This window comes from Quercus robur, chromosome 3 (genome assembly GCF_932294415.1).
Source record: "Quercus robur chromosome 3, dhQueRobu3.1, whole genome shotgun sequence".
Classification (NCBI taxonomy): domain Eukaryota; kingdom Viridiplantae; phylum Streptophyta; class Magnoliopsida; order Fagales; family Fagaceae; genus Quercus; species Quercus robur.
The window spans coordinates 260,816-285,141 of NC_065536.1; the positions used below are offsets into that span (position 1 = coordinate 260,816).

Sequence of the window (24,326 nt, forward strand, 5' to 3'; positions counted from 1 at the left end):
GGCAAAAACCCCACTGGGTGATTTTAAGGTTACCACTCCTAATAATCCACTATTATCAAAACAAGCGATTACAAATAAAGGAATCCAAGTATCTTATACCAACCTACAGTTAAACCCTTACCCCAATACTCAATTGGATTTGTTCTGTAGTGACAATCTCTCTTTTCAATGCATAGCTTTCAGTACGTGACTAACCAATAGATGTGTGGATCCCAGTACGCGACTTAATCACCAACTTGATAAGGATGTTGGCTACAAAGTTCTTCAGTTCATCACACGATGAAGATCAAGAAGCTCCTTGGTCACAAAATCCTATGGTGTACAAACACAGCAGCTTTTTCAAGAGAAAGATGAACTAGGGCATATGTCTCAAGTTCACAATATGCCTGTGAAAAACTTTTTCATTGAGTTGCATCAACTGTGACAGCCCTTAAAAAAATCCTTATATATGTTTAGGGTTGTGAGAAAAGAAAACCTAAACACATACTCACGGATTGGATGAAAATTAGCTCTTGAAAAACTGAGTTTCATAAACCTCGATAGATAGCTATCTATCGAGCTAGTTGTTAAGCCACGGGCTTCCGCAGTTTTTTAACCAATAGATGCGTGGATCCTAGTACGCGACTTAATCACCAACTTGAGAAGGATGTTGGCAATAAAGTTCTTCAGTTCATCACACGATGAAGATTAAGAAGCTCCTTGGTCACAAAACCCTACGGTGTACAAACACAGCAGCTTTTTCAAGAGAAAGATGAACTAGGGCATATGTCTCCAGTTCACAATATGCCTGTGAAAAACTTTTTCATTGAGTTGCATCAACTGTGACAGTCCTTAAAACAATCCTTATATATGTTTAAGTTATGAGAAAAGAAAGCCTAAACACCTACTCACAGATTGGTTGAAAATTAGCTCTTGAAAAACTGAGTTTCATAAATCTCAATAGATAGCTATCTATCGAGCTAGCTGTCAAGCCACGGGCTTCAACAGTTTTTAAACCTCGATAGATCCTAGTTGTCGAGCTAGCTATCGAGTTTTAAAATCCAACACTTTCTCACTTGATTCTTGGACAAACTTGCATGGTTTTAACACTTGAACTTAAAACTTTGTTCCTTGAAGTATTAAACACATCTTACATCTACCTAATTACAAATAAAGTGCGTTTTGTCAAAGGATTAGCCAATTACATAAAATAGTAACATATGTTCCTAACAATCTCCCCCTTTGGCAATCTGTGATAAAACCACAACAAACAAATGAGATATGAGAGAAATCATAAATCACTCAACTCATACTCACTTGTTGAATACAATCAAATCTATCTTAACACAAACTCTTGAAAAACTTTGTAAGAAAAGAGTTTATGACAAGTAGATTTTGACAACTTGTATTTCTGAAACACTTTAAACAAAACTCATCATAGTATCTTAATGTGAAACAAAAATAATAGATTGCATACAATAAATAAGAAACATGTGTATAAAGAGAGAAAAGAAACAACACATGGAGAGATAGGTGAAATAACTTACATCAATATATATATATATATATATATATAAACCAAATATAACTACAATGTATGTCAAATGGTCACAAGATCAATGTACAAGAGATAATGTATCTAAAATAGAAAAAAAGAAAAGATACAAAAATCCTCACTACATCCCTCATGCACACTCCCCTTATCTCCTATACTAACCCTCCTCCTATGAGTATGACTACTCTCATCTCAAAACTACTCCTTCTTTTTGTCACAAGTGACAAATGGCAAGTATATCAAGTAGACATCTCATCATCACTAGGCGAGTCATCATCATCATCCTCATCAGCATCATCACTACAGAGCCATCGTCACTCTCATCCTTAGATGCCTCGAAAGAAGGAGAGGAAGTCACAGTGAAATCACCCATGACAGCCTGTCGTCACGCGATACGACCAACACGGGTGTTGACACAATTCATCGTTGAGAGTGTCAAGGCAAGCATCCATGTGCACAAGCTGTGCCATGATGGCCTCAAGTGTCACTCCACCCGCTGAAGACGAAGGAGCAAAGGTGGATGGAGCGGTAGAAGCTAAAGGAGCTGCCGTCTTTGTCCGGGGTTGCCTCAGTCGAAGCTGTGCTACACTCCGTCGAACGATAGCTACATCAATGGCACACATGAAAATGAAGTGAGGAGACTCAGGATAGGAGACAGAAAAATGGCGAAGGAGTCGCGTGATAGGTGAAGGAAAAATGAGCTTATCACGGGTCGTTGTATCCTTATAGACATCTATAAGGGAGGGTATAAAGTGAGAAGTCAATTGAAAGATCCTCAATGAGGGATAACAAAAAGCGAGCACGAGGCTTTGTGATAGTGTTATAGTGTGACAAAGGATGAAAAATAAATGTCATCACCATATTAAGGAATCTTAAACCTTTTGCAAAGGCTGAGCAAAGGGTGTTTTGACGCTCACCCTAAGATGATGGTGTCTCACAAAAGAGAGACGCGAGTTTATATTTGGGCACTATCCTCGGACACTTACAGCCAGGGTAGTCAAGATGCGCTACCCTAGGAATGTATGGTACCTTGGATACAATATCCGAAGTAACTACCATACGTATTCCCTGAACGCGAGTGACAAACTGGGGTATAGAATAATCAAATCCATGCATATTGGAGTAGAACTCTTGTATGATCACGGAAGGGCACGTGACCGGGACGCCACATAGTGACTCCTAACTCCTACTGTAGATGACAGTGGGTAGGTCAATGTTAGAAAAATCTGATAGAACGACTTGACATTCCGAATGAATGCCTCGTCGTGAAAAGTTCTTCGAGAAGTTCGATTTGGCCTTCTCATCACAGAACTGTACATGAGATGGAATGGGGTCAGAAGGAGAAGAAGAAGAAGATGCCCCAGAATGAAGAGGGTTCTGGGACTGAATGGATTTATATTTAGGTGCCATGATGCAACTAACGTAAAAAAGAGAGAGAGAGAGAGAGGGAAAAGCACCAAACATATTTAATATCAAAAGATAAAAACAGTAAGGTACGTATGCATGAAAATGCATGAACATGTGACATGCAAATTTAAACGCATCATGAGCTCAACCCAATCCAATCCTAACGGCACACAAACAGTTCAACATATATAGCACACATCTAAAATGCATGAAATATAGTTATAATGCAAGTGTGATGTAATGCATGAAGTTTTAAACTCATTGAAGTAACACCCATCCCAAAAATTTCACAAAAACTTCATTAATTTTGAAAAACCCCAAAAATTTTTCAAAAAGGCCAAAAGTTAGGTCAAAATCTATGAAATGCATGTGATCCCGAAAAAACATAGGATTTTGGAATCTGGTTTGTTATCAAAACCAATCAATTTGTTAGTCCATGAAAGAATACCAAAAATCTCTTTGATGTTAAGCCACCTTTTCCTCTTGCCACAAAGGAAACTTGAGAACTATAAAACAAAACCCGAAAAATGAAAACCTAATAACAACTCAGGTGGTAGTAGTTGAACTCTATGATTGATAACCAATCAGTATGACAAATTATGCTGAAGACAATCATTAAGGAATTATTACCTTAGCTTTCTTCAACATAGAATCAACAAACTTCTCCTGCCTCTTCTCTAATAAGCCACAACACATTAAAAAAATGAGACATGAGATATTTCCAAATAAACCAAGGTAAAAAATTAAAAAATAAAAAAAATAGTGTTTTTGGCTGTTAAGTTATAACACTATTGAGCAACATGATCAGGTCCTTTTTTTTTTTTTTTTTTTTTGAAACAACATCCAGGAAATCTCACAAACACATCAACTGCATGCTAAGGATGCTCGTCTAATAAAAGGACAAGAAATATTACTGTCCCTAAGAAGAGTGTCAAGTACAGTAGAAACCTTAACTTGTATTATTCATTCCAGCCATCGCCTTTTTCTTTGGTGCAAAACTCCTTACACAACACATAACAAAGTTATTAACAATGAAACATGCCACTATTATTGGACTCCCCCACCCCCAAAAAAAAATAACAACTCTAAAATCCCAGATGGATTTTCTCTCCACTAATATATACCAAGATATGGAACAATTAAACTAAATATAAAAACCAAGCTTGACATAACCTAGAAACTTAAATTAAATCCAAACACAAAAAAAAAAAAGGGTCTCATATTAATATAAACAGAGCATAAAGTTTTGTACCCAAAATCTTACATAAATATAGGGTTTCTAAGCTCCACAAAGTTCCACACAACACTCAAAATATCACACCAACATAACCATCAAACTACTAAACTTAACATCAACATACCAACAGTCGTGAATTGCAATACAAATTTTGGTCACCATGGTCAGATTTGGGGGACTTGCTTTTGAGAGTTCAAATCATTAGTCAAAAAAGGAGGGGAGACAAATATGAGGTATGAAGGAGTGATTCACTTAAATAAGGAGAGGAAGAGACAAAGGAGGGAAGAGAGAGAGAGGTTGGCGTTAGAAAACCGAAGGTCTGAAGTTTTGTAACTATCTACGGAAGAGAAAGAGTTGGGTTTGGGCTTTATGGACAACATTAATGTAATATACACCCATATAGATTTGGGCTTTATGGTGGACATAATTAAAGCTATAAAGATTTGAGTTTTATGGTAGAGATAAGGCTGGAAATCATTTTCATTTTAATAGTATTTTAAAATTAAAGGAAAATTTTAGTGAAAGTATTTTAAAATTATAGGAGAAATTCAGGAAAAAAAATTTAGTAATGACATAATTGCTGATGTAGCTCAACGGAAGTGTAGCAACATTAATTGCTATGTTCAGCTTTTAGTAATATATATGGATATAAATGAAATGCACTAGAATAAATAAATTATAAAGGAATGAAAAGTAATAAAGCATAATAGTCACCATCCCTGACAAGCATAACTTCTCATAAAATGACAAAGTAGGTTTAATATCATACAACTACAAGGGCATACAATACAACCAAAAATATCAAACCAATAATCTTAAATTGAATTCTTAAAACCATGCTTGAGATTCAAAGATCAAGCATTAGTTTTTTTGCTCATCTGCCATATTTCTTGATCCTTTTCATGGCTTACGATTCATGCTCAAAAGTAGGGTGGTGGTCACGCCTACGCCTGTTTTATTGAAGTGCAATAATATATGCAGACATGGATTGACCAATTACCATATACTTATAGGTTGAGAAGTGAGAGCTTGACACTTTATCTTGAGTCTTGAGAAGGGCTGAAAATTTTTATGAAGGGTGCATGAGAACAAAAACATGACCAATTGAGTACCACGTGTATGTGAGTCCTATTGAACTAAGAATTCTACAAAGAGTGGCTCTAGCAGTTTAGCCTAGTCATTGATCAAGTTGATTATGCTTCCTTCTTGGGTGGAAAGAAGCCCCCTCAGGCCTCAGTTAGTGCTTATTAAAATTTTAAGTTTAATTTCCCTGGGGAAAACCACAACTTCCTGAAGCATTTTTTTCCTCTTGAAAATCCAACTTACATTGTTCTTGGACTCCTTTGCAACAGACACTGCCAGTTAATAATGGCGGCCTTTTAAACCATAGCCTTATAAAAGAGCAGGGCCCATCCAATAATGGGACCTGAAGTGTGCACTATGAACATGAGCATTTGTTCAACCAGTCAAGGCACAAAGATAGACAAAGTAAATAAATATAAGCCTCTCTGTACGGGACAAATTAGACCAACAGTTCATTCGCTTGACTTGACTGCGACTAATCTCTGTCATTTAAATAAACAAACAAGTAGATCTGCTTTTGATTAAAGATCACAACCACATACATTCCTTTCTTTACCAAATGATTGGCCTCTATTTGTATTCTAATATGGATTTCAATCATTGCACATGCCTCCTATATTCCTTTCATGATTAACTAACTACACTCTTACATTTAAGGAAATGAGAGAGAGGCGCTTGCAATCAGCCAACCACCGAGCTGGTTATGTTAAATGATGCTAGCCATGTGTTAAAAAGTAGAAATTAATGGCATCTCCATCTCTTTCAGCAGAGTATATTGGGTTAAAATATAATGGCAGCCATGTGTTATAAAGAATCCAAATGTAGGTGCTCTCCATCTCTTCCTGTTACTAGTTTGTGTTTGAAGGTTCATTAAAACCAGATTCTCCATGTGTATTATGCACATTCATTGCCTCCCATTCTTAACTTGCTCTTCCTCTTTATATACACATAAATTTTCATATGACTGACGGCATTCATTGAATCATAGCCACACAGAAAGCTCCCTTGAATTAACTCAATTTTCATCTCTTGCCACCCATTAGTCCTCATTTCTGCTGATGGGTTTCCAAGACTTAGTTGGTGGACGCTTGAAATGTCGGTACAAAAAGCTAACCAATGCTGATGAAAAGGTGGCAAGGCCTAGAAGGCATTGGGTGAAGAAAATGAATGGAAGGCTAAAGGGTCTTCGCTTATCCCGGTCTAGGAAGCTTACTCTGAAGGCGTTTTCTACGATGGTATTGCCTGCCAGGATTGCAAAGATGTATGCTGATATTTCAAAAAGAATTAACATTGATGGTGTGTGCCCAGCTATCATCTACCCCACTCAGTGGGGGTTTCCAGTTCTATCTCATCCCTCTGTATGTAGAAAGAGTGTCATTTCTCTTAATAGAGATTTGACCTACATTCAGTAGCATCCTTCTGTTATGACAGAAACTAATAATTTTGGTGTCTATTCACTAACTATTCCAGCTCTCCTCACTGCACACTTTTTTTTTTTTTGGCAAAAATAAAATAAACACTACCCATTCTCCACTACACCAGTCTTAGTTTCACATTATGGCTACATAGATTAAGTTGAAATTTTAGGAACTGCAGGACCAAATAGGTTTTCATTTATAGAAAAGAGAGTGTATTCCATATCATGTTGAACGATTTACCATATCATATCTTTTTCTTTAGAAACATGTAATTGCTTGTCTTATATTTTTTTTTTCCCTACAATTAACATTTGCAACCAAAATAAGTAAAAATACTTAATATTTTACCAATCCTCCAACAGTTTTGGTGAGTAATATTAGCATTGAACTTGAGCCTAACCAATCAACCCTGTGCATCAGCCAATTAATCCACTAACATTTTAGCAACATGTGAGTGGACCATTGAGAAATTGCATATTTCTCTGAGGTTTCCTCAATTATTCTCCCAAATTTTCAACTTGGGTGACATGTTATTCATCTATGAACATAATTTGAAGTTCACCAAGCCTCAATACTTCCCCGAGTTTCAATAAGCAAGAGTAATTGGGACTTCCAAATTGTGCATTCAGCGCACCACATTTAAGAAATTGCTGGTATTTCTAGCTAGGATCTTGGGCCCTATTTTGCAGCTCATTAATTTAATTTAATTTTATAATTATTTTTCTGCTCATTAATCTTATAGTTTAATCATCATTTAATCATTTAATTTTAACAAAAAAGACAGAATGCCCCCATAGAAGATACACCACTCTGTAAAATGAGCAGTTCTCTCCATATATAGCCGGAAAAAGAAAAAAAAAAAAAAAAAAATCTGTCTTTGTGGAGAAATACTCTTCATAAATAGCAAGCAAAATGAAATATACGTTCATTGACAGTGCAATTTCCCTTAGTTCCTATCTTCTTAGATTCATGTTCCTATCTTCTTAGATCATCAGTCCCTAACGACTTTAAAAAGGTGATTTACCAAAGTGCAAATTTCCTCTTTTTTATTTTTTTATTATTTATTTTTATGAACTAAACTGTCAATTTTCTTATTTTTGAAATGATGTGTACCCTTGTGTGAAGGTAACCCAATGCATATGGTTCCTGTTATCACTGTCTCACATGTCCTCAGGTTAATCATTTTGAAAAAGTATTAAAAAAAAAATTCCTATTGTCTAGTTGTTTAGAAGGTGTGATTTTCTCTTAGGCAGGTATATTGATACAACCACCGAATCAGAACTCTAGCAAACCTCATAACTTCCAGTAGAAGCATTATGGAAAAAATGAAACCATGAAACGTATCTAGCTGCAAAATTTGTACAATCACCATGTAAGCAAGTAAACGCCTCCCTTAGCACAACATGTAGCTACATGAATTTGTAAAAAATCAAAAACATATATTGCATAAACAGTAAAAATTCAAAAGCATATATTGTGCAAAAATTAACCTATGCTTCCGTCAAAAGGCGGAATTTAATCCATGAAAACTGAGAGAACATACTTCAATTGAATCAATCACATGTCACACACGCTTTCATAGAGATATTTCAAGTTTTTCACTCTATATTTTCCAGCAGTAATTGGGGAAATGAAAACAGGAGCCAATATAACAATTACACGTTGAAGGCCCAGTGGACTATGATCTTGCAGGAATTTATACAATATGCTTAATAGATTAAAAATGTTAAATTACAAGTACCAAATTGGCCCCTCATGCATTCTCTTTATTGTAGTCCTAATAAACATATTTCTAGGTGAATGCATTTTAAACAGGCTTATACATAAGCTTAAGAAGGTCAGTATTGAAGAAGTCCACCAAAGCTACCTTTAGATGCAAAGCCAGTCATGAATAGGGCATAGGAATCTTTGAGGCTGAACTGGGGCATGAAAGAACCTCCCATCTTATCCTTGAATCGAATCTTCTTTCCCTTCTTAGCCATGCGACGATGTCTTGGTGGTGTTAGGTTCTGCTCGTTCTCTGGCTCTTCCCTGATTGTTGCAAGCTTGGTTTTGAGTATTTCCTCTATGTCCTTCCGGGAGTCTGTCCGCAAACTTTTCCTGCTCGCACAAGGCACCACCCGCCACATTTTGCGATATGCTCTCCTCATCTTTGCTGAGAAAACTATACACTTATGTCCCTATAATTAACTTGGCCTTCAACTCAAGTACACATTTGCACAACTATATCTAGTGTAATACACTTGACTTATTGGCAATGATGGAGTCTAGTGTAAATGGGTAGGACTAGGACCATTCCCAACGTTCTTCTCCTTATATATTTATAGAGGGGAGAGGAAGGATTCATGAAAATAGATATATGTTTGTGTTAGTTGGAAAAGTAGTAGCTGGAGCAGGGGGCCAGAGAGGCTGAGACTGACTTGATAAAAGCTAGTGCCTTCCCTACTTTACAGCGATGTTTCATTCATACTTGAGCTTGTTTGATGACCTTTATATCCACCAACCAAAGCTATATTCATTAGAAGACATCATGAATAAGGTCTACAGGAATCTTCTTTCTTTTTTTTTTTTTCCTCTTTGGAATCACGAGTTCATAAGCTTTCTCAGATTCCCTTCCCTAGCACAATTTTTTGTTTTTTCTTTTTAATGAAAGCATTTAAGAAATGTCTGCTACAAATTTTATGGTTCCCACTCTATTTTGTGGAAGTATAAAAGGAAGATTGAAAATATGTAGCTTTATGGAAAGAGGTAATCATGGAGATTTGAATTAAGGCATATCATGGGGATAGAGAACGAGTAGTTTAGAAAATTGAAATCAGGTCCACACTTGACTCGTATACTTGATGTTAGTGTGTATTCCAAATACTTGACCTTTTCATTTAGTCCTACATTGGTTAGGAGTGTACTCCACTTTGGCTTAATAAACTATCATGGACTTCCTTTGCTAATTTAGCTACACGACCTGGTTTGGAGCTTGAACCTTAGCTATATCACATACACACTTCTTGTCTTACGTTGTCCCATGAATCCAGTTACGAGCGTGCATGAATCCAGTTTAGTTTTACATTGTCCCATTCACTTATACCAATAGAACACCATCGGACCCTTCTAACCGATTTTTTTGCTCTCTCCCCGACAGTTTTGACTTTCTGAAATATAACAAGAAATTATTCTTTCCTGTGGTGAGGAAGGGCTAAGGTTGATTTTGAATCTTTGTGTGCGGAAGTGCATCAATGGCAAAGGTAGACATTATAGCCTAATCCTCAGCCAAGAAACCATTTTGCATCAAATTCTACTAAGTAACGCAAATCAACCTTTAAAGACAACCCTTTCTCTTGATCCTATAATTTGGTGAGAATGTTCTTAGACTTTGCTTTAAGGTCTGTTCCTTTAGGATTAAGCATCATGAAGTTCTAGGACATAATAGTAGGTTTGATTCAGCCCAAAAAAAAGATGTAATGGCTGGTTTGAGGGAGGACTAATACTGGATTCAGGGTGAAACTTGGCACAAAATGTCTGAGCTGCCAAATATGGATCGAGTGCTGCACAACCGCCACAAGTTCTGAGGGTTATGTGTTAGACCATTACCAGTCTTTTAAGGCTTTTACCTGTTGCTATTTGCAGACTAATGCACATCTCTATATTTATGATGGCTGTTGCAAAGGGGCAATTACTTGCCGCTACCACTAATTAGTTTGCAGATTGCAAGGTTCACCATTTTTCTCTTAGATGGTTGCTTTTCAGTTTTCACCAAGATGCTGCAGGATTCTCTCTCGATTCTCATGCTTCATTTACTAGTAGCCAATTCTAAGTTTATAATCATCACAAATGACAATTCCACCCACATCACTATTCATTAGTTTGATTGAAAGGGAAGAATAAAAAGGGTACAATTTTTGTTAGGATCTTAGTATATTAGCATATTCCGTGAAAATATGTAATTTTTATTTTGTGGGTCTAATTCTAATTGGGATGAGGTTTCAAGCATGGTCTTTAAAACCATATCGGACCGGCCGGTTCAACCTAAAACTAGACCTCAATTGGTCCGGTATAAACTATAAAAATTGGTGGTTTAACCATAAAAATGGGGAATCATACCCTTTTTCGGTTCTTTAATTTTACTGAGGTTTAAAAACCATGGTTTCAAAAGCTGAAATCGAAGCTATACAAGTCATCATTGCAGTCAAGCAAAATTGGTTGTTGTCTAGCAGAATGACACGTGATTACACTTCGAAAAGTTGTTAGGGCAGCAAGTTGCGAGAAACTTGTAGGACGTTGGCTAGAGCAAAATTGACGAAACTGGAGAGAATTCAGTTATGAAATCTCTTGTTGTTCCCACCTTATCTATATACCCCATTTTTCACAAAATTAAAACCCTAACTTCCAATATGAAGGTTGAGAGAAATTGAGCAAATTTGATAGCCAAATGCTCATAGTTTTGAAACCCAAACTTTTCAAAAAATTGGAAAAGGAAGGGGTTAAAGATTTTTGAGATTGGACTAGGGTCCAATTGTGTTGTTTCATTTAATTTTTTAAGTAATTTAATTCATAAGAAGTTGTTATATATAATATTTTTTCATAACTTACCAATGAAAGGTGTGTGACCCAATGTTTGCCACTCAAGACATGCAAATCAACACTACTAAGTGCAAGTTTTAATCCTGCTTATGACAACTTTCAACATTTTTATCCTATGCATCCAAAGTAGTAGAGAAAGGACTTGCGAAGTTAGTTGTGACGGGGAGGTTTTTTAGCTGGGTTCTGAGTTGTTGTTGTTGGAACATTTTAATATTATATAATTAAAATGGTTTTATATTACAAGATAAATGTAAAGATGTGGGAGTTAACATGGAAGATGAAGAGTTAGTGAAAATGTTTAATTTCACATTGAAAAAAAGAGAGACTATTTTATACTTTTTAATTGTGATAATTAATGGGGCTAATATGTATTGATTCAGATATTGTGCTAAATACGTGCGCAAAGAGGAGGTGAAGGGAGGAGGTGTCAAAAATAAATTTACAAAGTTTAGCCAACCAAAAGCTCGAATCTCCTTAAAGATAGCAAGTGACGCGCCTCAGTGTGTATTTTATAATCTCAAATTAATAATATTCAGAAGTATTATTCCATTTCTCTTTATGTTATTTAGTATTATTCAATTTCTCTTTGTATTATTTCCATTATTATTGTGATTGCACCATTTCCATTATTATTGTGTTTGCACCAACAATTACTGTTGTTGTTTTTTTCCTCTCATGGATTCAAAGTTGTAGAGAAAGGACTTGGTGTCGTGGATTATGCAACACAATAAAAATCAAAAACTATTTTCTACGATGGTTTGGTTGATATGGACTCAAAGAAATCAAACTTGCTTACACTTACCGAGCTATAATATTGACCAAATTTCCCAGGTCTCCTAGGATCGATATGAGCAATATCAAGTAGTGCTGCCTCCCCTAAGACATCGATCATACCAAACATGTGCTTCCTGGCATCCCCCCACCTGATTTGATGAAGATTAATTTTGATGGAGGCATCTTTGATGAAGTTAATAAATCTAGTATTGGAGTGGTTATATGCAATCATTATGGCTTACTCATCATGTCTGTATCCCTATGGTTTCCTCAAGCTTACAAACCCGTGGAGATTGTAGCTTTGGTAGCAACTCAAGCGCTTCAGTTTGGCTTAGAAATTGGCATAGATCGAGCTATTGTGGAAGGAGATTCGGTTGTGGTTATGAAAGCTTTGGCTAACAAGTCAAGGAATATGACATCGTATGGTGTTTTGATTCAAGATGCGAAGGTTTTTTCTGGGTTTTATTCTAAGTTGCTTTACTCTCACACTAAGAGGGAAGGTAATAAAATTGTTCATAGTTTGATTAGGTTGGTAGTTAATATAGGGTCTGTTTGGATAAAACTTATTTTGCTGAAACTAAAAACTAAAAACTGAAAACACTGTAGCAAAATAATTTTTAAATGTGTGAATAGTGCTATGAGACTTATTTTTAATGAAAAAGTTGATAAAAAGTGGAGTTTGTACGACCCGTAAACAGTGCACAAGTGCACTGTTCACAGAAGAACGAGTCAATCATTGCGGCTGAAAAGAAAAAAAAAAAAAAAACTGAGGATATGCAGACGCAGCACTAATAAGTGCTACCCAAACGAGCACATAGTATTGTGTAGATGGAGGATGTTCCACCATAAGTTTGCCTCATTTTTCAAGCTGATATAGTTGTTTTGCTTTAATAAAATATTCACAGTCTTCTCTAAAAGAATAATAAATAAATAAAAGAAGAAAAAGAAGGTTGTGGTTTATCATCTCTTAGTCACTCTTAAAAAAGCATATCCCAAAGTCTTGAAATGGTGTACCAAAAAGGTCTTCAAAATTATTCTAGAGAGAGAGAGAGAGAGAGAGAGAGAGAGAGAGAGAGAGAGAGAGAGAGAGAGAGGAGAAGAAGAAGAAGAGTAGTATCTATACTACTATTTAAGGAGTTTTTCCTGTTTAAATTGGACATTTTTTGGATTCCAAAATATCCTTATAGCCTACATTTAAGTAGGAGCAAAACTTAGTAAAAATGGTTCGTTAACTCCCACGTAAAACACTATTTACAAAATAGGACCACACTCCTAGTACACTCACATTGGTTTTCAAAATCAAACTGCTTCTTCTTCCGTTCTCCAATTCTCTCATTCTCTTAATTCTGTGTTAATCTTCTTTTCATCATTTTTTCTATTTGCTTAGCTGAAATTTGCTCCTGCTCAACGGTATGTGCATGACAATGTACATTGGTCTTTTCTTCTTTTCTATTTTGGTTTTCTAATTCATGAACAACTTCTTATATTCTAGAAACAAATCAAATATTTGTGTAAAATATTCCTTCTATTTCAACCTCACCTTTAATTTCTTTCACATATTTCTTCAAGTAACATGCATTGGGTGATTTCTTTCACATATTCCTTTAAGGAACACACACGGGGGTATATTTCTTCAAGGAACACATACTAGGATGTCCATCTTCAAGATTTTTGTATCTAAACTTCAAGGAACATGCACTGGGGTGCGGATCTTCAAGATTTCCGTGTGCTCTGTCAACTCCAGCTAACTGTTTGGACTTTGGACTTGAGGTGCAGTAAATGGCAAAAATGTAAGTATTTTTTATGACCTCTATTTAAATGTCTCATGTGTGTTGGGTTTTCTATTACAATAAATTACGTTTCTTTTTATGAGTTGCCATTCAATATTTACTTTTCTATATTTGGTTTCCTTACTTTGTTATCATTATCTTTTCTATATCATTATTTTATCTTATATTTTATTTGGTCAGTTTGATGAGTGTTTTTTTGCTCCTTAATCTCAAATTACGTTGGTTTTTTTTTTTCTTCAAATATCTTTGTTTTGAATTTGAAAAAAGAAAAAAAAAAAATCAAACTCTGTTTGTGAACTCAATTTAAAATAATATATTCAAATCAAATCGTAAATTGAAAATTGCGAAAGCATCACTTTTTCCCTGAGGCTGTTTTTGCCGTAAACAAATTTGTGAGGGTCCTCCTTTCACGCGATCTAGAAGGAGGTGCTCAACACGTGCAATTTGCAAATTCTTCTTATTTTCTTAATTTTTTTGTTTTAAGAGGGTATATTAAATTTAAATAACAAGATATCAAAAAAAAAAATTTCCTTCTTATGTAATTCGGTAATCATGAGAGAGACAAAAAAAATTTTGAAACTTAGATATTATAGAAACACAGCAAAAATACCAATCACGCATTAATTAATTATATTGCATTTAACTCTATTTCGAAACATAAAATATATACGTAAAAGAGTGATTGACGACCATATTACTAATAATAAAAATAAAAATAAAAAAAATAAAAAAACTGATTGGATCATTGGGCTTTAGTGTGGACATGTTTTTTGTGCTTGAAAATAGGCAAAAGAGACTATTTCTCCTTACTTATAATTTTTTCTTTTAAGGATTAAATATAACTTCACAACTCCCATTAAAAAAAAAACAAAAAAACAAAACAGGACTGTGAAAGCCTTTTCTATTTTATTTATTTATTTTGATTTTTACGTATTTGAATTTTTTTTTGTTATGAATATGTACTTAGTGGCTACATTATAGGACTAAGTGGTTATCTTAAAAAAAAAAAAAAAAAAAAAAAAAAAAAAACAAAACAAAAACTTGATAACTCTCATTAAGTAAAAATTAAAAAAGAACAACTTGATGGCAAAACAAAATAACGTGAGAGATTTTCCTATTTAAATGTTTTTAGGCATTAAAATTTTTGTTATGGATGTGTATTTAGTGACTACATTATAGGACTCATCACACCCTTAATTTTTTTTTTTTTTTTGGTGATTGAGAAATATAATAATCCTAAATTATAATACACTAGCCTCCAAACAATGCTAAAAAACTTTTCTATTTTTTGAAAAAAAAAAAAGTTAATAATTTGCATCCATTATTGTGGGGCCCAATAGTTTGTGGGTTCGGCCCGCTCGCTTATGGGGAGTCCACAGATCCCAAACTGAAGGAGGCCAGGGCCCAAGCCCAAAAATATTAAGCCCAAAGGGGCCCGAAGATATGGCCGAGGACAGCTTAGTCCTCGGCAGACCCAAAGTCTCATTGATGAAAGTGGCATACAAGCAAACTTAAAAGATTAGAAAATATCTCGGGAAAATTGTCCTTAATACCCCTCATTGATATGACATTGCACCTAACAGAACCGGATTCTTAGGCTTTATTAACCATGCCCAACAATGCTGGGATGGGATTGACGGGACAAATATCAGTCATGGAAAAACTGACCCTACACGTGGACGAGGGACAACAAACGTAGGCTAGTATAAAAGGAAAGGTAAACTAATTCGGAAAGGCCCCCATCTCAATTCCTGGAAAAAACTCCAGGAATGAGAATGTCCGGATAATATATGCGCTCCACCATGGAAAACCCATCGACGGGTAACCGGAGAAAAACACTAGTGCTCCTCGGACATGATCCGAGGAGTCCAATCCCTCAATTTATAAAGCTATTGGGCATGGATATCCGGACTAAAGCCTTTTCTAGTCTAGGTTTATCTAAGGTTCGGCCTGTACTAACGCCCCGTGACCCAACGCTAGCCTTTCAAGTCCACTCTCTACAAATATTATTGTGGGGGATCTTTCACGCGCGAGCTCAACGTCGCTGTTGGGCCGCTTGGGAATCGTGTCCCTACAATTGGCGCCGTCTGTGGGAAGGCTTGCGCGTTGGCACGGGTGGCGCATGAGTCAGTTCTCTAGCAAGCAGAGATTCACGAGTTTTTCCCATCTCCGGCGACGTGCAGTCGTTGCTCCGCCATAAGCTTCTGCTAGGGGCTACGCCTTGCACTGCTAACGGCGCGGGAAGCTTTAGGGGCTTCCGGCCTCGAGCCAACTCTCCCCTCCCTGGCCTAGGGGTTAACCTGCGAAAAATAAATGATTAAAAAAAAAAAAAAAAAAAAAAAAAAAAAAAAAAAAAAAGATCTTACAAGTTTTGGACAGAACCAAGGCCTTGTATGGTCCTCGGACCCAAGCCTATGGGGAAACCAAGTACAAAAAAGAGATCTTACAAGTTTTGGACAGAACCAAGGCCTTGTATGGTCCTCGAACCCAAGCCTATGGGGAAACCAAGTACAAACAAGAAATCTTACAAGTTTTGGACAGAACCAAGGCCTTGTATGGTCCTCGGACCCAAGCCTATGGGGAAACCAAGTACAAACAAGAAATCTTACAAGTTTTGGACAGAACCAAGGCCTTGTATGGTCCTCGGACCCAAGCCTATGGGGAAACCAAGTACAAACAAGAGATCTTACAAGTTTTGGACAGAACCAAGGCCTTGTATGGTCCTCGGACCCAAGCCTATGGGGAAACCAAGTACAAACAAGAGATCTTACAAGTTTTGGACAGAACCAAGGCCTTGTATGGTCCTTGAACCCAAGCCTATGAGGAAACCAAGTACAAAAAAGAGATCTTACAAGTTTTGGACAGAACCAAGGCCTTGTATGGTCCTCGGACTCAAGCCTATGGGGAAACCAAGTACAAACAAGAAATCTTACAAGTTTTGGACAGAACCAAGGCCTTGTATGGTCCTCGGACCCAAGCCTATGGGGAAACCAAGTACAAAAAAGAGATCTTACAAGTTTTGGACAGAACCAAGGCCTTGTATGGTCCTCGGACCCAAGCCTATGGGGAAACCAAGTACAAACAAGAAATCTTACAAGTTTTGGACAGAACCAAGGCCTTGTATGGTCCTCGGACCCAAGCCTATGGGGAAACCAAGTACAAACAAGATATCTTACAAGTTTTGGACAAAACCAAGGCCTTGTATGGTCCTCGGACCCAAGCCTATGGGGAAACCAAGTACAAACAAGAGATCTTACAAGTTTTGGACAGAACCAAGGCCTTGTATGGTCCTCGGACCCAAGCCTATGGGGAAACCAAGTACAAAAAAGAAATCTTACAAGTTTTGGACAGAACCAAGGCCTTGTATGGTCCTCGGACTCAAGCCTATGGGGAAACCAAGTACACAAGCATCATCGGAGTACCCTACTTCCCAGTCGATTGCTCGGATGGATCATTTAGAGATTATCAGCCTTGGACGGTGTTCACGCGCGTATCACAGAATATTCAACTGTTATCCCGGTTAGTTTCCTAAGTTTGATTTACTCTGAATTATCGATATAATGCCTGGTAGTATTGATAAATTGGAGTTAGTTAGATTATGTTTCAAGCTACTTTGCTCTAAATATTCCTGAGGAAACACACACATAGGGCACACCCATTCACTAAGTAGTGTTGTCAAAGGAACAGTATCCAAAACGAGTAAAGAAATTTCAATTTTCACTAAAACAAAGAAATAGTACAGCATACAATGAAAAGCTGGAATCAGTTTGTGTCAAATCTCACTACATAACCAAAAAGAAAGGAAGATACAAGAGAATAAAATAAAGCTGAGGAAGTAGATCAGAGGAGAGGTTGGCTACAGCTCCACGACCTTGTTCTCCCTCAATGCTTTCACATGCCCACAACTCAAACAGCAAAAGAGACCCAACTTGAGCCTGACACCGCTGAAGGAAACGTGCAGGGAGTTGGAAGTTGAGGGGCTTTCTCTAAATATTCGCCTGCCACAAAGCAGAGGCGCTGATGGCGGAAAAGCTTTCTTCTGACATACCAAAATTCTGGCATGAACAGAACCTGCTTCGGGTTTTGACTAAAAGAGGGAGAGATCCCCTTCCCCCTCGGACGAAATGGAGTGTTCTCCTAAACTTATGCTTCCTGTGCCCATACCTTACTACTTTGAGTCTCATGAGGACACGGTGCTTCTGCGGCGGAGAGAGTTCTTTCTTCCCAACCCTTGCCTTAAACGTGTTGTGCTAAGGGAGGAGAGCTCCGGATGTGGGAGTTATGATATGGGAGAAAACTGAAGGATTTGTGCGTATATAAGGCAACTTTCTCTCCCTCCTGTTTATTTGAAAAGATAAGGTGGTGGCAGTCAACTCACGCAGCATCCCAAGGTACGCTACAGACAAAACAGTTTTGGCTCAACTTCCAACATCAACTGCAACCACAAGATTAAAGAAGCCTCGTAAAGGCGCACCTCGATCATTGTGACATCAGAGAGTACCGCGTGGCCAGAGGTTGCAGAAATATCTCTTAATTCAGGGGTTAAGTGGATTCGCGGCCCAGGCCCGCTCTGCGTGAGGGCCCAGGGACTGCGGCCCACGCCGAGAAATAGCCGTTGCCGAGGACAACCCCTGCTCGGCGCCTTATGAAATGCCTGATGAAAGGGAGAATCTGAACTCGAAGAGTTTTGGACAGAACCTAGGACTTGTATGGTCCTCGGACTCAAGTCTATGGGAAAACCAAGTACATAAAAGAAAAAACATAAGTCTTGGAAAGAACATAGGACTTGTATGATCCTTGGACTCAAGCCTATGGGGAAACCAAGGACATAAAAGTTTTGGACAGAACTTAGGGCTTGCATGGTCCTCGGACTCAAGTCTATAGGGAAGCCAAGTACATAAAAGAAAAAACGTAAGTTTTAAATAAAACCCAGGCTTTGCGAAGTCCTCGGACTCAGGCCTTTTGGGAAATCAACTGTTCGGATGGAGAAGTTTCTCGGCTCAAATACGGGAAAAAGTTAAGGCCAGTGTGTTAAGAAGACGGCGAAACGAACTGATGATCGTTAGCCTAAGGAAATTGTTCATTGGGAAGGTGACATGTCCTCGGATAACTACTTCTTACACCTTATCGAACACTTAGTCCCCACCTCGACTAATTTTAAGGTAAGTCTCGTTCTTCACTGATCGGATTGTTATGTCGAATAATAATTTTGTTAAAGTTATTATGGCGTCTTTTTATTAGCGAGTATTTTGGCCTTAGTTGTCATTGGTTCAAATGCTATACTACTGTGCCGAGCAGAGCTTGCAAATTTATTAAAACATATAAACAGAATATGCGAAATAGAATAACAGTAACTTTTATTAATATAAAAAATTATTACAACGTACAAGGAATGGCTTAAGCAAGCCTATACAAAAAATGAACTGCCGAAGCAGTAATAACATCCGTAATACAGATAAGTAAACCGTCAGGTGTCCTTTAAACTCGCCTTCAAAGTCTCTCTAAAATCTCTGCCTCAGTACTGCTCATATCAGAAGAAGAGCCTTATATAGAAAAGGAGAAGGAGAAGGAAGAAGAATTGGAACACATGGAAACACTTCAGCAAGCTCTTGTCGCTGAGGAGAGCAAAGGGAAAAGAAGATGGAGGACATGAGCAGGAAGGAGGAGAAGAAGAGGGAAGAGATGAAGAAAATAGAAAGGAGCAAAAGAGAGAGAAGGGGAATCAAAGGATGGCGCCAGTGAACAAAGAGAAGAAGAAGCAAGGGCATTTAGTCCCTGCCTCAATCCTAACTCTTAGCACACTGGAGCCATATTAGGTATGCTCATGAGAGAGCGGATGGAGATGATAAGAGAGGTTTTTGACTCAGTCACACCGGAAGTGAGATGTGACGAGTCCCTGCTTCGGATTTTGGCTAAAAGAGTGGGGAGGCAAATCTTGAGTCTCCGCCACCCTTGCCCCGACCGAGCCATCTCAAGTTTTGTTAGGACATGGCGTTTCTGGGGAAGGAAGGGCTTATTCATGGCTGACTGCTATGATGGACATATTATTGGATAGGATATAACCAGGGGAAAGAAGTGAACTTGGGGAAGAGCCTGAGGGGTTCGAATATGAGAGAATCACCTTTTGTCTTCTCTCTTTATATAGGGGAGGAAGGCAAGGGTACGTAACACGTTCTAATCCCCAAGGAAATCTGCAGATAAATGTACATCCGTTTCGTTCCTCACGCTGTCAGTAACCGTTAGATCTGGGAGGTCTCGTAAAAGGAAGACATTAAAGGCGTGCTTCGAATAACCAAACGGCATAAACGCATCACGCGTAAATTGAGGGAAACGTCTTGTAGACCGGCGCATTCCTCGGGGAGGTGAAGAGTCGCCAACGTTGGTCAAGGACTGAATTAAATGAACCGCAGTAAAGGCTTGGTATTATCAAAACCCACCTTTCCAACCAAGACGTTGGACAGCAGGGTTTTGAGGGGCTAATGTGGGGCCCAATAGTTTGTGGGTTCGGCCCGCTCGCTTATGGGGAGTCCACAGACCCCAAACTGAAGGAGGCCGGGGCCCAAGCCCAAAAATATTAAGCCCAAAGGGGCCCGAAGATATGGCCAAGGACAGCTTAGTCCTCGGCAGACCCAAAGTCTCATTGATGAAAGTGGCATACAAGCAAACTTAAAAGATCAGAAAATATCTCGGGGAAATTGTCCTTAATACCCCTCATTGATATGACATTGCACCTAACAGAACCGGATTCTTAGGCTTTATTAACCATGCCCAACAATGCTGGGATGGGATTGACGGGACAAATATCAGTCCTGGAAAAACTGACCCTACACGTGGACGAGGGACAACAAACGTAGGCTAGTATAAAAGGAAAGGTAAACTAATTCGGAAAGGCCCCCATCTCACTTCCTGGAAAAAACTCCAGGAATGAGAATGCCCGGATAATATATGCGCTCCACCATGGAAAACCCATCGACGGGTAACCGGAGAAAAACACTAGTGCTCCTCGGATATGATCCGGGGAGTCCAATCCCTCAATTTATAAAGCTATTGGGCTTGGATATCCGGACTAAAGCCTTTTCTAGTCTAGGTTTATCTAAGGTCCGGCCTGTACTAACGCCCCGTGACCCAACGCTAGCCTTTCAAGTCCACTCTCTACAAATATTATTGTGGGGGATCTTTCACGCGCGAGCTCAACGTCGCTGTTGGGCCGCTTGGGAATCGTGTCCCTACAATTATAATTTAAGATTATTCCATTTTTCAATCATAAAAAAACCTAGAAGTGTGATGAAACTCATCATACTCTTAAATTTTTTGATTAAAAAATATAATAATCTTAAATTATAATAAAGGTAAGTTATTAAATTTTTTCTAAAAATTAGAAAAATATCTGAACACAGGCGTACCCATAGGCTAGTTTACCTTACGCTACTCGCCTGGGGGCTGTCCTGTCCACCTACCTAATACCATAGAATATGAATATGAATATGATGTATTCTAAAAATTGTCCCACTAAAAGTACCTTACTAGGCTAGAGCCTAGATGTACTGTATTAACTACTCTTAAGGTCATTCTCATAAATAAATTAAAAAAAAAAAAAAAAAAAACCACTCTTAAGGTTACAAGGAACACAGAATAGACAATCTGGTCAACACTGAGTTCGAAAATATAACACGTATTATAACTGGCAAACCATCTTACCCATCTGATATCAAACACGTAACCACTGCTTGTATGATTGATTAAATTTAAACTAAACATCTTGATCTTCTGGTACATAACTTCCTTTCAAAATAAATAAATAATTAGCGTTACGGTTGCTGCTATGTGTTCCCCCCGGCTCCTGAATCCTGATCCTGAGGCGAAGAAATCAAATATTTCAAACTATTTCTCTCAGAAACTTCAAATTCAAATCCAAGTCCCAATCTTTTCAACTGGGTTTTCTCCTTTTTCTTCTCTAATCCCATTTTCCTTCATCAAATTTATACTAGTAAGTAGTACTCCTTTCAACTGTGTGGTCGTTTCTTGAAGTTTTGCTGTATATTTGGACAAACAAAAGTTGATGTCTTTGTCTGATAAAGAGATCGCCAATGTTGGTGGCAGTGGTGGTGCTGCTGCTGATGATGATGATGACAACAACAGAGTTGGTGGTGGGGTCCACGCCAGTGATGTTGTTGACGATGATGACAATGGAAAGAAGCAAAGAGGGTATGGATATGGATGTGGTATTGGGTGTACGAGAAGTTTTGCTAAAGCAAGGCAAGCGGTCCTTAATCCATTTACAAAAGCCAAGAAACAATTCCTCAGAAGAAAGAACAAAAGGACTTCTTCTTCATCTTCTGGGTCTACTGGTGCCAGGATTTCAGGTAAGAGGTTTGGTTGTCTTAATAATGGTGGTAAAGGTTGTTGCTTTTGTTTAAGGCAACCTCAGACTTTGGAATCAAATTCTGGGTCTCGTACAAGTGACCCAAATGACCCAAATTTCACCTATGACATGCTGAAAGCTTTCATAGAGAATAATGATTTCTATTCCAAAGAATGCAATCCCCACTTTGATTTTGATCTCTTCTCACATGCTACTGAGTGAAGGACTTGTGTGAAATTGATTCCTCCTTTATCATTATGTTCCTGTTGTTTGGTAGTGATCGCTGAGAATGTTATCAATAATTGAAGGGGTTACAGAACATACAGATTAAGGACAAGGATGGCTGGGTTATAATGCAATTCTAGGCATTTTCATATGAAATTATGAATTGCCTATGGAAGAGTTTGGGGCACTTTCTCATGTTCTGTGTGAGAATGAGGAAGTATGACAGTATGTCCTAGATGTTTCAGTCATTTTCCATGTTAGCTTCCAAAAGTATGCAACTATAAGCTGGGGATGCATTTGCACGAATTGTGAGAACCGGGATTATATCCATCCAATTGTCATTTTGGTTTAGAAATTTGGATGCAATTTTTGTTATCCTACGAGTCATTAGTCAACTCATATCATCCCTTATTGCTCCTTGAAGAAATTTAATTCTTTATTGAACATGTTAGTAAGTTGTTACATTCAGTGCAAAGTAAAGGTGTAAGTAGATGCTGTATAGTAAGAATCAATATGTTTTTTTTGAGGAAGAGTACATTGATCCATTGCCGGAGTGGAACAGGTTGTTGAAACCATTGAATTCTTATAATTTGTATATCATTCTTTTTGATGGGGATGTGGAGATGGATTGCAAATTAATGAGAACAAATTCAGATCAGTTAATATTTGAGAGAGTTGGTCTGGTAACACACACTTCTTTATAGTTTTACTTACATTGGTGTCTCTGCTGTGGCTTTTGGCTTTAGCAGAATTTCCTATATCTATTCATTATTTGTTCAAGAATGCCACTATTATTAACATAGGCTTCTGGCATACATTTTAAAATCCAACATGCGTGTGTTTTATCTTTTCTTCCCTGATTTTTCTGTCATTGTATCTTGGTTTGTAATTGGGGGAAAAATTTTTCTTCAGAAATATTCTATAGCATTTTGGGTCAGATAGCATAAATTCTGATTATGCCTTCTTCTTCTTTTTATTTTATTTTTTTTATTTTTTTTATTTCCTGCTAGAAGAGTTCTGATTATACACTGTGTTTGAATGTCTAGTCCATGGATAATAGGCTGCCAGTTTGGTGTTGACATTCTATGTCAGACTACATGTTGAGGAAATTGGGGAATGGTAATCAATAATGATTACAATGTCTTAACTCTTAGGCTTTGCTTCTAGGGGATCTTTTCTAAACTTCCAATAGAGTCTTTGTAATCAGTATTGTTTAAAGAGTCTTGGTAGTTTACTGGATTTTTCATTCTTCTGATATGCTTGCATCTATTAGCACCCCAGTGGTATTCAGCTGCACAACTTACTAATATTTTACCAAGCAGCTGAGTTATTTCGTATTGTTTTAATATAATTTTTTGGTGAAGAAACCATATTTCTACCTGTTGCCTATACTTGATCATCAGTTTGATATTGGAAACCAAGAAATGTATATATTCTTTTTGCTTCCTGAAGTTTTATTCCTAGCATATGGCAATGAAATTTTAATGCCAAGTAAAAAAAAGAAACATAAAAGTTTCTATAGGATGAATAATGTTCAAGAATAGTGGAATAGTAGCTTTGAGTTTCTCAACCCATTGACTTTAGGATTCCTTAGTGCTATTTTTCGATTTTTTTGTGGTTGGGAGAAGGGGATAAGCGATATAACTCAGAGGTAGAGTATCACCTTGTCATGCAAGTCTGATTATCCCTAAACCCAAAGTAAGTTAAGTGGTAAGAATTGAACTTGGATCTTCCTATAGGCTGGTAAACTTAATTTATAGTAAGCAACAACAAGATTCATTCAGAAATTCTTCTATAATCTAGTTTAAAGCATGATATGATTTGCATTTCTCAAATTTCTAGAAGAGCCTTATGAGAAATGAATATCTTTGTAGTCTGGCCTTTAAGAATCATATAGTTTCTTTCCCCTGACCTTGTC

General features: G+C 37.5%; 1 protein-coding gene across 1 annotated transcript; it reads left to right on the plus strand.

Moving 5' to 3' along the window:
• The first annotated feature begins 21,488 nt into the window (after window positions 1-21,488).
• LOC126716565 (uncharacterized) lies at window positions 21,489-23,078 on the plus strand. The gene has a single exon (XM_050417381.1). It carries the CDS (start codon window positions 21,881-21,883, stop codon window positions 22,403-22,405), a length of 525 nt encoding a protein of 174 aa, XP_050273338.1. The 5' UTR covers window positions 21,489-21,880; the 3' UTR covers window positions 22,406-23,078.
• The last annotated feature ends 1,248 nt before the right edge of the window (window positions 23,079-24,326 follow it).